General features: G+C 42.5%; 1 protein-coding gene across 1 annotated transcript in view; it reads right to left on the reverse strand.

Moving 5' to 3' along the window:
- Positions 1–3,129: 3,129 nt before the first annotated feature.
- kcnq3 (potassium voltage-gated channel, KQT-like subfamily, member 3) overlaps positions 3,130–17,018 on the reverse strand; it is an 87,620-nt gene continuing 73,731 nt past the window's right edge. Inside the window, exons 5-15 of the mRNA XM_073491471.1 lie at positions 16,819–16,992; positions 14,653–14,763; positions 13,861–13,956; positions 13,668–13,762; positions 12,617–12,643; positions 7,496–7,689; positions 7,263–7,368; positions 5,097–5,228; positions 4,911–5,006; positions 4,535–4,619; positions 3,130–3,834 (exon numbers count right to left, since the gene is read on the reverse strand). Of these exons, the coding sequence (XP_073347572.1) occupies positions 3,130–3,834; positions 4,535–4,619; positions 4,911–5,006; positions 5,097–5,228; positions 7,263–7,368; positions 7,496–7,689; positions 12,617–12,643; positions 13,668–13,762; positions 13,861–13,956; positions 14,653–14,763; positions 16,819–16,992 (1,821 nt within the window). The remainder of the gene's footprint in view (positions 3,835–4,534; positions 4,620–4,910; positions 5,007–5,096; positions 5,229–7,262; positions 7,369–7,495; positions 7,690–12,616; positions 12,644–13,667; positions 13,763–13,860; positions 13,957–14,652; positions 14,764–16,818; positions 16,993–17,018) is intronic.

Here is a 17,018-nt window from a genome sequence, read left to right on the forward strand (position 1 = left end):
AACACTCTCAGCAGGTTACAGTGAACCATGAAATCATTTGAACCTCCCGTTGAAGCCCAGTGTGGACGCCCCCTTTATAACATCCCCGACTCTGAAGGTGCTTTAACATGCTATAACTGTGTGTAATAATCCATGTGTGTAGATATAGTTGGTTGTCAAATATTACATTCAGTATCTGTGTCGTCCTAAAATCTAAAGTAGTAAATGCTGTTCAGGCCTTTATGTGATCTCCTGTAAAGCTCTTGTTGTTGCAGTACATGGTGCTCGGGCTCATGTTTGTTTCTTATAAAAAAATATTCAGATCTCAAGAACATTTGAACCGACGATCACTTTCTACACGTCCCTCCAGCTTTTCCAATATGTGGTGTTGTTGCTTACAGTGTGTGAGTTTGTGTTCAGAACCGGACACTCGAGTTTCAGCAGTGGTTTTTTAAGTTGCATTAAATATATAAAATAAAAGATTTTAATGGACGGTCGAGAAGTTATTATTTTCCTGTTTTTGCTGCAGGCTTTGCTGCCAATTTACGGATATATGTTGTTTATAATGAAATGTTTATAACTGATTTTTGGATGTCTGATGCTGATATTGAGCTGTGCGACATCCAAACACTGACTCACAGCCACATTTAGTGACACATGAGTGATATGTGGGTAGATGTTGGTTTGATTTCATTAATCTGCACCCCTCTTCATCAGGATAATAATCATGATAATTCATAATAATAACAATTATTATTACTAGGAGCTGAACGAGCCTGCTGAATTAGTACTCAAAACACAATTACTCTGATTTTCTTCACGCTGATTTCTGTGTTTGGGGACATTATGGTGAGATTTTGTCAGAATTGATGTGTATTTTTGGAGATTTCTACGGAAGCTGTGAGATGTAGGTGAGACAAAATATTCTGGTGAATAAAGTCTGAGCTGAATCCTTCTCTCCTGTCTTCATCACATCAGGACAAGTATTAATTAATTAATTAATTAATTAGTTCCTGGTGGGTGAAGTCTTGCTAAGATAATTTTCCTTTTTTTATTCCACTTGAAAACATTTTTTTGGGTCGGGTTCTGTTTTTGTGTTGTAATAACTGTTTTGGCCACAAGGGGGGTGAAGTGCATTACAACATTATTATTTTTTGGGCACGACCCGCCCTAATCCGTATCATCCCTCTTGTGGCTGAAATGAAAATTACAACAAACAACAAAAAATATCTTGATATTAAAAAAAAAAACACGCCAAAACTTTTCCTTTTCATATTTTTTCAAGATTAAGAAACTTAAACACAGGAGAGAAAACTTTCTAGATTAGAGTTTGAGAATGTATCACCGGGTTTCTTTTCTCACCTGCCTCTCACGGCTTCCGTACATTTCAGATACAGCTCAGAACTAATAACACATATATATATTATAATTGTTCAAATAATCGTGCAAAATAGGGCTTTAAAATGTGTCCAACAAGAGGTCATGTGACTAGAATGAGACATTGTACAAAACACATAAATCCATGAGTTAAAGATTTCAGGAGAAAAAACAGCTCAGTGCAGAATTTATTGTTAGAAAACAGATCTGTGAAAAAGTCATCACTAGAAGAGTGCAGCCTTTATATGTTTACTTTTTCAGATAAAGGTACTTCTGAATTTATTGTTTCGTTTAATCATTTTTTTTGTGATTCGTCCTTGTATTTAAGAACCTCTTAACATTTGACAACTAACTTTAGATGAGATCGTGGCTTTGTGTTTATCATGCAGTGACTTCAACACTTCATCTGTTAAACTGTGGATGTGTTGGGCCACGTCTGAACGACATATTTCACATGTAGATTATTTTTGGCTGCATGATTTTATTCAGATGCAGGTTGTTGTTGTTGTTGTTTGGAGGCATAAAGAACAGATGTGTGAAATTATAATAATCAACAATATTAAAATGTTTTCTTATATGTATGTATCTAGTTAGTGTTTGGATTTTTTAGCTACTATTTTGCGTTGCTAATACAAATCAGTTGATCGTCAGGTATTATCCTTTCTCAGCAGTGATAAACTGAACTGAACGGTCGAGATGCTCAGCAGTCTTTGTAAATTAAAGACGTACAGGTGGTTTATATCCCTGAATTCATGTGCCAACAAAGCAGCAGAGATTTAGTGTTTCAAATTCCAAAATGTTGAGTTTTTTTTTCGTTTTTTTTTTCAGCTGGAAAAGTTTGTATGCATAAAGTGGTGACATACAACTCAAGAGCACAGTGGTGTAAAAAAAACAAAGTGACTGGATCAAAAATTCTGTTTTTTTGGACAGAACTGACCCTCGAAGGATTTACAGCACAACGTGAGAAAAGCAGAAATGGTGAAACACAACTGCCAGCAACTAACCAGTGTTTTGTTACCCAAGTCCCCCCCCCCCCCACTCTCACTCTGTTATTCTCACACACACACACACACACACACACACACACACACACACACACACACACACACACACACACACACACTCAGGAACTCACTCACCACACAGCATACAAAACAAGGAGACAGGAGACTTTTGGTTCCAGTATCACCCTCCAACCATCACCCCTAGAATGGTGCATTGTCATGCAAACCATGCAAAAAACAATGAAAATGTATTCATATAAAAAATAAGTGTTACAAAATGGCATAGCAAGTATATGTATCCATTCAATCGCTTTTTCCGTTTCCTGATATCCTGAACTTTGCAGTGTCTACACTAAAAATCGCATGCGTTACATGCAGTGCGGTTGGCTTTGCAGCGATAAAGCTTTTGGGTGTATATAGTATGTATATTAATGTTCATTTTTACTTCAGCTAAATTTTTGCGAAGAGTGCGCTGTACAGAGTTTTACTTTACAAACTGTCTGGTTTCCCTTTTTTTTTTCTGGGCAGTCTCGATGCCATGGCTCTCTGTCTGGACAGCGGTCGGTTGATGAGATTGGCGGTGGCCTCTGGAGGTCGTGACCTCGCTGACAACCTCGCAGCATCAAGGCGGATCAGACCCACCTTTTCTCCAAATGTTTGGGTCCAGAGGTGTGGCTTTGACCCAAACTGATTCGGGTTTAGAGGCATGGGTTGGATTTAAGGTCTTAACTCAGAGTCGTGGATTTCTGTGTGTTCACACGAGCACCTCTCAGGGCGGCGTGTTCCACACAGCGTCACCAAATCCCTCCCCCGTAGAGGAGAGCGGCAGGGGCCCCCCGCTGGGTGTAAAAGGGTCCGTGTCCGTGTCCGTCTCACCCTCCGCCAGGTAGCTCGGTCTGGGTCTTGTCCAGCTGGCGTTCCCAGTCGCCAACCCGGCCCCCATTGACAAGTCTATCCCTTCTTCCCCCTCCCGCTCCCCAGAGATGCTGAACCCGCTGGGCGAGCGCTCCAGCTCCTCGTGGTTCACCGATAGCATAGAGAGCGGCGAGTCGCCCCCCCGCCCCCCTGTGGTCCTGCCCAGCCCCACTGACAAGTCCTGCAGAGAGCTGATGGGCAACACTGTGGGACGTTCGGTGTAGGTGGGGATGGCAGCCGGAGGGTGGCGTTGGTGGAGGTGTGATGTCAGGGGTTGATGGTCTGAAGGCGCGTGGCTTCCACCAGTCAACCCTGGTCCCTCACCACCTCCTCTTCCTCTGCCGCAATACAGATTCCCCTTGTTGACAGGCACCTGGTACGACATGTGCGGGAATGCTTCAGAGTAGTTGAAGAAGACCCGGCGGATCTCACCGTTCCCTGTAGGCTCGCAGCTCTCCAGGGTCATGTGGGCGGCGCCAGCAGAGTCAACCTGCAGGTGCTCAGTGTGCTGAATGTGCATGTCCACCAGGAAGTCCAACTTCTTCTCCATGTCCTCCACCTGAGACAGACATTAAACCAGCAGCACAAACTGATCGTCAAATGTTTCTAATAAAAGAATTTGCTACAAGTAGACATTTATGGGAAGGTTGTCATCGGACGCTTAGTGACATTGTGACTATTTCTTAATTTTAGACTTTCCAGCTCTTTGTTCCATCAAAGATTAAAAACTATGACGTTCCAACATTTTTGACTAAAGGCTCATTTATGGCCACTTTACGTACGCAAATGGATACGTCCATCTCGAACAATGTATCTGTAACTGCCCTCATATTTCCATGCATCCTTTACATTTGTATGGATATTAAGCAGCACATCCACTAGAGGGCAGCTGACAGTCAAGAGGTTCTGTGAACAACAAACATGGCGACGGTGGAGGAGGATGTGTAAATGTATCTGTTAAGAAAGACACAAAAGGGGAAGTAGTAGATAGAGAACTTCTGGATGTCCGCCATCGTTCGATCTCTTTCGTTGTGTCCTACGGCCTTCTTACGCTTAAACTATTGGCTACACTGCCCCACGTGATTTCAGGCGGTTCTGCTCTTTTTCATGATGATGTTTAAATTGAAAATCAAATTAAATGGATTTGAAGAATTCTTACACCCCGAGTATTACTGCATCTAAAATGTTGGAAAGTCCCATTCAAGTGTCTCACGAGGTGCCGCGAAATGAACAAGGTGCAGTGCAGTTGTAGTCCTCACCTGTCTCTCCACCCTGACGAATCTACCCATCATGCTTTGGTCTTCGGCATCTGGCATGGGGGCTTTGGCTATGTAGGTCTCATGCCTGGAACAAAGGGACACTGAGTAGACGTGGACTGCACAGACAATCGTTACGGGTAAATGATCAAAAGATTTACCTGCAGAGTAACTACTTTAGAAATAATTAAAGCTGCTCAACATTGGAGCTGATCACAGACTACTAGAAGACATAATGTACTTCATGACAAGAGGAACAAGAAGAAGATGTTACCAGGACAAATTTGTATATGACGTTATTAGACGGTAAAATACTGCAGTATAATCTTACATCATTGTCTTGTCTATTCCTTAGGTTTTATAAACAGTGTGACAGTACCTGGGCGACTGATTGGGTGGGTAGGTGAAGGGCGTTTTCTGAGTTTTCTTCTGTTTGGGGGTTAGGGGGGGTCCAGGGGCAAGAATCATGTCAATCCTTAAAGGAAGAGAAACAGGATGAGCTCGAGGAAGTGACAATATTAATTTTACTTGATCAGACTCCCTCATCTGTCATGTAGTTGCTGACCTTGTCTGGAGGTACTTAATTCTACAGAGCATGTCCAGGTGTCCAGCAGAGTACTGCTCTATCACGTCTTTGACATCGTAAGGCCTCAGAGTTTCCTTAAACCGCTTCTTGTTCAGGAGGAACTGCATGATCCTGTAAGACAAAGAGTTCAAATTCAACAGTTTGGACGTTTAAGTGACAGAATACATTTGATCAAACTTGGAAAACAATCTTAGTCTTTCTTTGGTGATAATCTGTTAGATGTTGCAGATGTTCCTGATTCAACTTCGATCCACTGTACATGCACAGTTTTCCTAAGCAATGAGGGATGATAACCTTTTTGATAACCCTGCTTCACTATACTATACAGACGACCAACCAAAGTCCAAACCAACCAGCGAACCAACCAGAGTCCAAACCAACCAACAAACCAACTAAAGTCCAAACACACCAACAAACCAGGTCCCTCCGATCCATCCATCCATCCATGTGTGGCAGAAGACCAAGTTAGGTAGCCCAGGCTTCTTTCCCCCCATCTCTTCTCACCATGATCCCGATACGTCCCCAGGCCAGATGGGTTATGTAATCCCTCAAACATGGTCTGGTTCTGTCGGACATGCCCATAAAAATGTCCAAAGATAACTAGAGTACAACCAAATCAGGTGTCTAAACTGCCATGTGCTGCTCATAAATACTTTGATTGTGACACTCTGAGGTCCTTCTGGATGTCCAAGCTTCTTTTATATGGATGAGCCCAACCACCCGACAAAGGACAATCATTTCAACTGCCTGTATCTCTGACCTCATTCTTTCGATCATTACCCAAAGCTCATGAGCATAGTTGAGGGTTGGGGCATCAGTTGACTGGAAAACAGAGAGCTACAACTTCAGACACAACAACTCAAGTGTCACTGCTGGCCTGGCGCCAATCTGCAGTGTCAATGTCATTCTACATCTTACAGTCACTCATAAACAAGACCCCAACATACAGGAATCCCTTAACTTGGGGCAGCAACTTACTTCCAACCCTGAATGAGCAATCCACCTTCATGGCCTCATTGTGACCATTTCATGCTGAGCTGCAAAATGTATCTTTGTTAAACCAGCACCGACACTGGCCATCTTTCGGATATTTGTCAAAACCCAGCATCTTTCAGTTCTTTGACAGTAATCTTCAACCTTGAGGCCACCCTGCCACCCACTGAGCCACTTCTTTTGTCCCTCAGATCTCCCACTTTGAGCCGACTCTTCCCAGAGTCAGCGGCTGCTGCACGAGCTTCAGTGTTTGGCAGAAAGTCTTGGATCCTGAAACTAAAACCCTGCAGGTCTGAGCATCCCATTCAGAGACCCATTCAGCCCCGAAATAATGGTGTGGAAGGAAGCAGCACTTTCGCAGGGTTAATCACTCATCTCACAGACCCTCACGCTAGATTGAATTCCTGCATTATGTCAGCTGTGTGGCCTATAGATTTACCAGCACACTGTAAGCATGAATGACTCCAGCCCACACTCTCTGTTTTCCACTGATGTAATGACTGAGGCTGCTCCCAACCTCCATTCCTTTCTCCCTCCAGTCTTGTATCTGTCTTGTATTGTTTGGTTGTTTTTGGAGGACAAATAAAAAAATGATTTCAGTAAAATTTGCTGTTAAGACCAAATAGAACTGATTTGTTTTTGGTGAAGTTTGAGCTTTAAGTGTTTCTTGACATTGAGATTTTCAATCTAACAATCTAATTTATACTTTCAAAGAAAAAAATCTGACACATGATCACTATTATAACATTATTCAAAAGTAATTTAACAGGTTCACTGTAGAGTTTTGGTAAACAAGTTCTGTTTACATTCAGTGCTTCACACCAAAACACATGTTGTGTCCTTGAGGCCTGATAAATTGGTTGACTGCATTTCCTTGCCTATCAAACTTCTGCAGATCAGAAACTTTGTTTGGATCCATGCTTACTTGTTGCAGTCTTTATCTTGACTGCCTTTTTTAATGCAATGTTACATCTATACTCCATTTTATTTCAGCGACGACACAAGAAGTGGTAACGCTAAAAGAACCATACCCTTTCAGAAAAGTTTGACCACAGCCTATCCAATCACGTTAAACTCACATTAAACTTTGAAACAATCACGATTCATTGACGAGAAACGAAACACATCACATGTACATGTAAAGTTCCTGACCTGACTGCCCTGATGACCAGTTTCAGTGTGGGGATCATCTCCTCCAGAAGGATCTCTGGGGGGAAGCCCCGCTCCTCTAAGGCTGGGTCTGCCAGGGCTGCGGCATCTGACGCAGGAAAATATGAAAACACTGATGTAAGAATTGTGCATTAGTTAATCAAAGACAGCTAATATGACATGGTCCTGGCATCAAACTGAGTCTTACACACCAAACCAAACCTTTGTTTTCTTACCTTCAGAGCTCTGGCGGAGTGTGTAGGCCTTCATGCGGAAGGCGGTGCGGAAGCGTTCCCGGTTACTGAAGCCTTTGGGCTCCTTGGAGGGACTTTCTTCTATGGAGTCGGCGTTACCTGTGAGCCTCTTGGTCGTCCCAATGGATGGTCGTGCATTGGGAAGACGAACACGCTCGAGGATACTCAGTTTTTGGCTGAAATCAAAGAAAAGAGAGAATAAATATAGTATGGAGCATGATAAAGTCATGTGATATACAGCCTATACCAAGTGGTGACCAGCAAGACTGAATGTTCAAAGTCTTACGACACATTTCTTCTGAAAATTTTACCTAAAGAAATGAAGTTTCAACATATCTGTGGTTGACAGAAATGTACATTGCCAACATTTGTTCTGGTGATTGGGCTGGTATCATTGAAATCTGTTGGCTTTGTTGATTTTCAGGTCAAAGATGTAGGTTCAAAGTGAACTCAAGTTTTTCAGAGTTTTCAGGCTTTTGAAGATCTTGTCAGGGACTCTATTTAAAGATATATTTAGGACTCATTTAACCACTTATTTGTACCACCAGTGTCTCAGGGCATTTTTGTGTTCTCGCATCCTGAGGCTGAACCAAATGACACCAGCATCTTCTAAAGGAATCTGGTCTCAGCAACAATTTTCCTTGACTCTGACTTTGGTCTCACAGAGGAGTTAAAGCCTTCATGGTCTGCTGCCTCATCGTAACAATGCTGCTCTCCTGGCAGAAGGAAGCCTCAAAGAGCTGCGAGGAGATTGGTCTCCTTTATTGTCCAATGCCTGACAATATTTGGCAGCACAAAGACAAGAGCTCCCTGCGTAAAATAAGACTCCTGTGTGCCTTGGAAGAGGCAGAGAGGCGGGGTAACCGGAGCCGACCGCAGCCCTCTGAAACGTGGAGCATTCTCAGCGACTTTGCTCCCACAGCAGACACACAATATGAGGCTCTATGTGGCCTCGGAGCAGAATAGGGACGGCAGATTACGGCGCTGAGAGGCTGCAGAATAGGAAGCTTTAAAAGGAAGAGAGAATCTCTTTCTGACTGCTGTTCGGGTGAATAAAGAGCAGAAAATTACATGTGATTATCTCGTGGCTCTCTGTAAACGAGGCAACACAACAGGAAATAACAATGCTCCTTATCTCCCACAGCTCTGCCTTCCAAAGAAGCACACACACAAAGTGGTTATGACTGCACAACAGTGACGACATTAAAAGGTAATTCAAGTTGATTACACCTCTTATTTTTCTGTTCTATCAAGCTGTCACAATAAAATCGAAAATTGATCTGGCATTGCCAGCGAAACACAAGACAATCAGACAATCAGACGGGTCAGAAACAAACTTCTCCAGATTATCTAAACCCCTTTATTCAGGGGTCAAACAGGAAGTGAATGTCAGTGATAATCCCTCATTGCTCTGGAAAACTACAGTAGGTACAGTGGGTCAAAGATGATGGACTGTAAAATGTGATGGATGTTTACAACTGACAGATGTAACTTTGACGGTCGTAGTCACCCCGAAGGATCACGTTGCAGCCGCCCAGTCGGCAGGATATAATGTTAACAGCAGGTTTCTGCAAACCACAGATACGTCCAGGGTTGACATTTGTACCAAACGTGGCATATCACGTTCACACTAAATGCTTATTGGCTGACTTTTACATCAGAGGGCAGCGTGATTACAGCCAACAAGGCTGCCAAACTGCTGACTGCAGTTCGAGTCACACCAGTGGATATTTTTCAGGATACCTGAAGATATTTTGAGCCACTTTTGTCACGTTAAACGGGAGTGCTTTTTTTTTTTTTAAGGAGACCGGACATTTCCAGCGGTGTTGTGGCGACCAAAACCAGCTATTGTCACAGGAAGTCGGACCATCTCCATCCGTGATCGTGGCCCCCAAACCATGTATTTTAGGCCAAACCATGATGTTTTCCTAAACTTAACCAGCGCAGGACAGCGTTGTGACAAGAGAGAAATAGAAACTTCAACCGTAGTTTTATCTTTTTTGCAGAAATGTAGTGAACTAACATTTATTCTGGCTTTGGGTTGGTTGCAGCCATGGCAACAGTGTCCCAATCTACTGGACCAATTCCAAAACGTTTGGTAACTATGAGTCGGTTACACACCAAAACAGCTAATTACAGGAATATAGAAAAAAATACCAGAATTGCCCTTTAAGTTTATCGTGGTTGGATGTAAAACCACAAACAGCATGTTGTCCCCAAGCTCTGCTGACATGGTTAAGATCCACGTTAGTGACTTTAGCGAGTGAATACTACTAACACCATCATTAATGCTAGCCCACGTCATCATTAAAGCTAACACTTTCTAAAGCCTTGACAGTGCTGCCGGTACGTCAGACAGGAAGCTTCGTAGGGACTGTCATGACTGCAGAGCATTAAAGTAAAGAAGAAGAGGTGTTCCTATTTTTCTTGAATGACCGGCCCTCAAAAAAGATCCTCTATTAACTGTAATTGATGTCATTTTGGTAACACTGTCCTCGCAGTTTCACAGCAAAACAAGAACACCGCGCACACACACACACACACACACACACACACACACACACACACACACACACACACACACAAATTGACTCTCAGATGAGGTATAATTTTCTCTCCGTGTTGTGTTGAACAGACCACACAATGCCTCTGGATAACTCAGATAAAATGTCTAATATGACTCAGTACAGTGAAACACACACACACACACACACACACACACACACACACACACACACACACACAGTGAGTGGCTTATCACCCTCTTGTTGGACATGGCAGCACTGTTGTAGTTTCTGGCTGTCGTCCACCTCTTCGCTCAGAGCTACAAGATAATGTCACACTGCTAATTTCCCAGCCGCTGATCCTACAAGGGACTTAAACGTCTCTGTACCTCTTTGCTGCTCCCTCTCTCCATCCTTCAGTGTCTTTCTTTCTTTCTTTCTTTCTTTCTTTCTTTCTTTCTTTCTTTCTTTCTTTCTGTAGTACAGTACAAACAAGTACAAGATGACTATTGATCTTCTACGTCCTCTGTACGTTGCTGCTTTGACATCCAGAAACTCAGGCTCTAATTTCCTCTCTACTTTTGATCCCAGCATGAAGCACCATACGTTTAATTTCCCACCATTGAACTGTAACTGAGGTGGAAGCAGGAATCTCACATACTAAACCTGGACAAATAAAACCAAACCTGTGTTAATACACTTAATTCATTTGGGTGAACTGACCCTTTAAATTCAGCCCTGTGAAACAAACACTGTTGCCCAAGTGCCTCAGTGAACTGAGCTGCCCTCCTCTCTATCAGCCTGTGCATCAGGGCTCCTGCTGTTGCTGCTCAGTAGCTTTTAGCAGCAGTAACTTAATCCAGCATGTGCAACATGGCGGCTCAGAGAGGCGGGAGGCGTCGGGCCAGAACGCTTCGATGTAATGAGGCCAGAAGAAACAAACAGCCCGACACGGAGGAGGAAGGAGACCGCACCTCGACAGGACGGGGAAGTTTGCTCCCTTTTTCATTTCAGCTTATTGCTCGTGTTGACATCTTTAAAAGGACTTTTATATTTTCCACCATTTTTGTCTCAGTTTTGTTTTTTGTCAGATGCCGTCGCTTCAGTATAAACACTGATTTACCGCCCAGTTGTATTTGTGTACAGTTCTTGTATTGTTCTGTAGTAACCAAAACCAAACAGGAAAAAAAATGATGTTCTGTCCGTCGTTCCACTGACAGACAAACAAATAATGAGCTCACTGCAATTTAACTTTTATAAATCACTTTAAATTTCACTTAAATATGTAGATAACAGCAGCTAAAAGTTTGTTTTGAGAGCCTCCAGCTCTGGAGGAAGAAACACCCGGAGATCAGATTATCTTCACTCCTGTTTATCAGCCTGACTGCAGCAGTGATCCACAGGTGACCATCGTCGGGTGTTTCTGTTTTGTAATGTTGACTGCTGACTGGAGCTGGAGGGGAAATGGACTTTACTTCATGAACGTAACGTTACAGAGAGGAGACAGAGAACCAGAACCAGAACCAGAGTCTCAGACTTCACTCAGAGACTGAAGTGAATTCGTGTCATTGCTTGCTAGCTTGCAGCTAATAAAAATTAAAGTAATCTGGCTTTTTGGGGTGAATAAACACGAATGATCCCGCAGTCAAACTCATGAGAGTAACACAAGGTAAAAACTTGCTTTTCCTGGTGGTGAACACACATTTAACAACTGACGTGACTCAGGCACAAATGTTCAGGGAGGTTTAATGTTTTATGTTTTATTCGTGATAAGTTTAGTCATGTTCGCAGACTCTTGTCCTTTTTCTCTGACAGGTGACCAAGTTAAACACACCGTTATCAGTAATCTTGTTGATTTCTCTGGTTTGAACAAGGTTGGAGACATTTGGGATAATGTATGTACACAACTCAACCACATGTAGAACAAAGGTCTGGTAGTTTTTAACCATATTTTACCTTTAAAGTTCCTCTGGGGAAGAACATCTACAGCTAACTGTCTAAAATATATCGGCAGATGTTCAGTCATGGAGCTACACTGAGGTTAGTGGTCGCCAAATATGACTGCGTATTGATTACTGCAGTAGGATTATTGCCTCGTTCCAGCAGCTTCTGGAGACGAGATGAATTTTCTTTAACAAATCAAACATCCGCAGTGAGGTTCTCATGACGTGTTGTGATGTAGAGACTCATTAACATCCCTCCACACGATGAAGAAAAAGAAAATCAAGACCCCGTCTCGGGCACTAATTACTTGTTCCAAACTGTCATTCATAATTGAAACGTAACTAATTGACTCGCTAATAGGTTTCTCAGCATAAATGTCATCAAAGTAGCTGATGTGGAAGGCAGTGCTATTAAAGAGCAGGACGAGTGGGAGTTTTCTATCACGATTCACATATTTACCACAGCCATTAGTCCAGAGATTTATCCAGCTGGTGAATTAATATAGGAAGCTATTTAAAAGCTGATGGGGGGGATATTCTAGGAAACCTTCATTAGTCTTTCCAGCATATGGGGCTAATTAAAGCGCTATCAGAACGACTCACAGCTCTGTGTGATTTACAGCTTCTCTGCTGGAGATCAAGCAACGGTGACCTACCTCGCCATGGCATCCAAGTGCTCCTTCCTTTGGATGGAGAGAGAGAAAAAATACACAGTTAACACATTTACAGAGAAGAGACTGAAACAACGACTCAAAGGTCCAGTGGCCTGCTCAGTCGCCCTCCTGCATCCACACTCTTCACATATGTTTTATTATCTACTTGTATCAGATATCTAACAAGTTCGACATTAAATGTTTATACAACATTTAAACAGCCCGGTCACCAGGATATAATGTCAGCAGTTTAAAGTTTCTGAACGCCACAGCTAGTCCGAGGTTGATATTTGGACCAGATGTGGCATATCACATTCACATTAGCAGCTTATTAGTGAACTTTCAAATTAGAAGGTGGAGGGGAAGGAGGTGTCGTTATCACAAGCTAAGGCTGCCAAACTGGTGTCAGCTGTTCTGATATGTGGGGACATTTCCAGCTGTGTTATTGGCAACCAGAACCAGCTATTTCTATCGGAAGTTGAACCAACTCCAGGTGTTTTTGTAGCGACCAAAACAGGTATTTTAATCCAAACCATGATGTTTTCTAACCCTAACCAAGTGGTTGTTGTGCCGAAACCTAACCAGAGAATAAGCACAGCGTTGTGATGAGAGAAACACAAAGAAAAGTTATGTTTTAACTTATCTTTGCAGAAATGCACTGAGCTAACATTTATTCTGGCAATTGGGTTGATCTAAAAGATCATTGTTTTATAGAGTCTTAAATTAAAAAAAATCTTTTTTTCAAAGTAGCTGTTGAACTGAAATATGATTAGAAATTAATTTCAGTTGTGTCTCTTTCTGCAAAACAAATTCCCTGTTGTTTTAGTTACAGACTTGAGGTCCCCCCGGGGCTAATTAACAGTATATTGAGCCTCATGTCAATACAAAATCTTTTGTTTTCAGGCAGTGAGAGGACCACAAACTCATCTTCACTGCTTGAAGGCTTCATTTTGTCTCGTATTTTGAATTTTATTCAATGAAAAGAAAAGAAATGCATCAGACTCAGTGTGCAGGGTTTCTGTGCGTACAGTTTTTAATTAAAGATCAGACTTACCTGAAACAGGGAAGTGAGATGACAGTTTCATAAAATCTCCACGTGGCAATAAGGTCATCCCTGATTGGATTCGTGGAATAATATCTCCAGGCAGACTTGAAATAAACAGAACATCATAAATAATGATTTGGTTTGATCTACATAGACACTGGTCACGTGAGAAGGACGTTGCTGATGTCAGGTGGTGTCTCACCTGGATGAGCCCGGCGGCCGGATGTCTACGCTTCTCAAAGTGCTTCTGTCTGTGCTGCTCCTGGACCTTCAGAGCCAAACCTGAACCCAGGATGCCCTGCAGCCACAAGACACGGTCAGTGCGTAAATACCACCAGGGCAGGTCTCACTGCACTTTCATTTGAAAAAAGGCTTAACTCGTGCACAATCGTCTTAAATTAAGCTTCTTGTGGTCTCATCTGTCAAAGTTCAAGGTGTCAATTCCCGCTCTTAAAGGGCAAAGACACTAACTGTGAGCTTTTAAGTGCGTCATTTGATGCTCCGAGCTCACGCTGTGTGTGGTTCTGTCGGACAGAAGAAGGTGTCGAGGTAAAAAAGGTAAAGGATGGGCCGATCTGAGGAGCGCAAGTCAGCGTGTGTCTGAATAGGAACAATGTGACACTGTATCACTGCTCAGAAGGAAACGTGCACGTACTTAGCTAGCTTAGTTAGCCAGCCTACATGTTACAATCATACAACAGAATCATTCCTCAAACTTTTTTTCTCCCAAGTTGTACATTTTCAGTGTTTCTAGGACAGAAAGAATCTATAAAATTCACAGATAAATTCAGTCAGAGCAGAACGATGATCTAAAACATAATGACTAATGTGTTAATGAGGTTTAAGAGACTAGTAAATATCCTCTTTAATCACATTTCGTTAGCAGATTAAGCTACAATCTCTACAGTTAACCACCACCAGCAGCAGCATTGTCTTAAATGTATTCTGCATTAATTATTGCTTCCATTAAAATGTGCTGTACAGGGGTACCCACTGCAGGCAAAGCGAAGAAGGACACTCCGATCAGAGCAAAAGTGCCAGCTAACAGTCGTCCAGCCCAAGTTTTGGGGGTTTTGTCTCCGTAACCGATGGTGGTCAGCGTGATCTGCAAAAGACACAAAGAAAGATAATGTTTCCCATGTCCTCCCAGAAAATTACTGCGAACCGTATTTATGTTTATTGTTAGGTAGTGACCTCTAGTGGACATGATGAGAGCAAAGGAGGAAGTCAGGTGACAGAGTATAAAGACACAACATGTAATTTCTGGCTCTAGGGGACACTTTCGTTGTGTGTGGAGCTCTGGGTGGAGCTCTGGAGGAGAGAGTCGTTGCAGATCCAGACCTTCAGGAGGAATAAACACCTGGAGGCTCATCAGATTCTGCTCTGATCCGGAGATGTTTACCGACGAGAGGAGAGCTCAGAGATTACTTTGTAACTTGTGGGATTAAAAAGTGGATTTATCTTCACTCCTGTTTATCAACCTGACTGCAGCAGTGATCCGGAGGTGACCTCCATTGTCGGGTGTTTCTGTTCTGTATTGTTGACTGCTGACTGGAGCTGGAGGGGAAATGGACTTTACTTCATGAACGTTATTCAACGTTAATTCATGTTAACTTATATTTTATATTAAACTTACATTACGTGTGAAACATACAGTGAACTTTTCCTTAACCTAACCAAACTGCAACCATTTCACAACCTAAACCACGTGGTAAAATGACTGTATGCTGGCGCTCTCCAACGGTCATTTCAGCTTTCAAAGTCAGTGGCAATTTCTGTCACTTGGGTACAACATGCTGTAGAGTCAGATGTCTGAGTTGACAAGGACTTTTTGAGGGATTTATTGACTTCTAAGTGCCTCCAATGTGCCTAAAGTAGTTCCTGCTTCACCCTGCTGTGCTCTGTGACCTCTGTATCGATCCACTGAAGGGCAGTTCAGTGTTTCAGAGGGAGACAGCACCATCTACAATATGCAGTTGGTGACGATTGAATGTCTCGAGGACACTTCAGCGGGGCAGATGCTCGCTGTCAGAGAACTTGAACTCTGGCCTCCCAGATGAAGGAAGGTCTCCTTAATGAGGCCACGCTGCCGGAGACACTGCGCCGTGCTTCCCTGAGTGGATGGAAATCATTCGAGCACGAAGCTCTGCCAAGACTGGACGGCTTCACCAACACGTATTATTTTTGTCTTTCAGTTTTCAGTTTTGGATTTTCCAACAAAATATCAGGTTGTTCAGCGTCTCTCTCTGAAGTTGGAGCCAATGAAACATGAACACAGAGACTAAAAGCTGCTAATTGTTTTTTGGCAGCGATCCCACGTTTGAATCGCAGCCAAAATCATATCAGTTGATCATTTGTCCAAATGTAATCCGTCTGCCAAGCTCCAACTTTACGGATGTCTAACTTTCAATCCCACATCCATTTAACACGTCGTTTGTTTTTACATTAGTGTTTAAGACTTTTTGATTAAACTGAATGAATTCTGCTAATGTGGTAAAACAATTTCACTTCACTGCAACTGTATTTATTGTTCTTAGTCTTTGTTGAAAGGAGTCGGTATGAAAAAAAAAGACTTATTTGTGGAATAATTTTGCTCCATTTGCAGATTTGGTCACTTGAATTTAAGAAAAATTGGATGATTGTTTTAAGGACCCAACATCAGGTGACATAAGAGTTCAAGATGGAGATGTTTTACAACATTTACTCTCATGTTTTATTGCAGAAAGACAAACTGCACATCCAGAACACAAACGCATTTATGGAAAACGAAAGTGCACAAGCCACAACATAACGACAGACAATTAATTCCTGCATGTGAGGAGGAAAGTTTGACATCTGAAACGTTGTTTGAATCTGATGTCTTTATACTTTTATATTGTCATGATTTGGCTTTTGCTTTTCTGTTGTGGCATTTTTTGTGCCGTTCTGTTGCATTTGTGTTTTCTGTTAATGCCCATGTGGTTTTCGAGTTTTTGACTCCGTTTGACACTTCTCAGCCACCGTACTAGACTTATATAAGGTATCTGCAATGTTTAGGATGATTTAAGGATTACAATTTTAAGGAATGTTCCTCATCAGGACTTCAAGCAACGTTTCGAGAAGATTTATCAATTAAAATAATCTATATTTTTTTGTCTTAAACGTGATGTAATGTACGTACCAGCCCCCACCACAGTGCGTCGGCGTAGGTGTCGAAGTCCTGCGGTTTGGGCTGAGCGGTGGGGTTTTCAAGGTTGGACACGTCCATGGAGACATCGTCCTTCTCCACCAGGTAGACCAAGAAGGACGCCAGGATCAGAGACAGGAAGCCGATGTACCAGGCTGTGATCAGCTCCTGCACAGACACATTCACAGTTACAC

Source organism: Pagrus major, chromosome 21 (assembly GCF_040436345.1).
Source record: "Pagrus major chromosome 21, Pma_NU_1.0".
In the NCBI taxonomy this organism is placed as follows: Eukaryota; Metazoa; Chordata; class Actinopteri; order Spariformes; family Sparidae; genus Pagrus; species Pagrus major.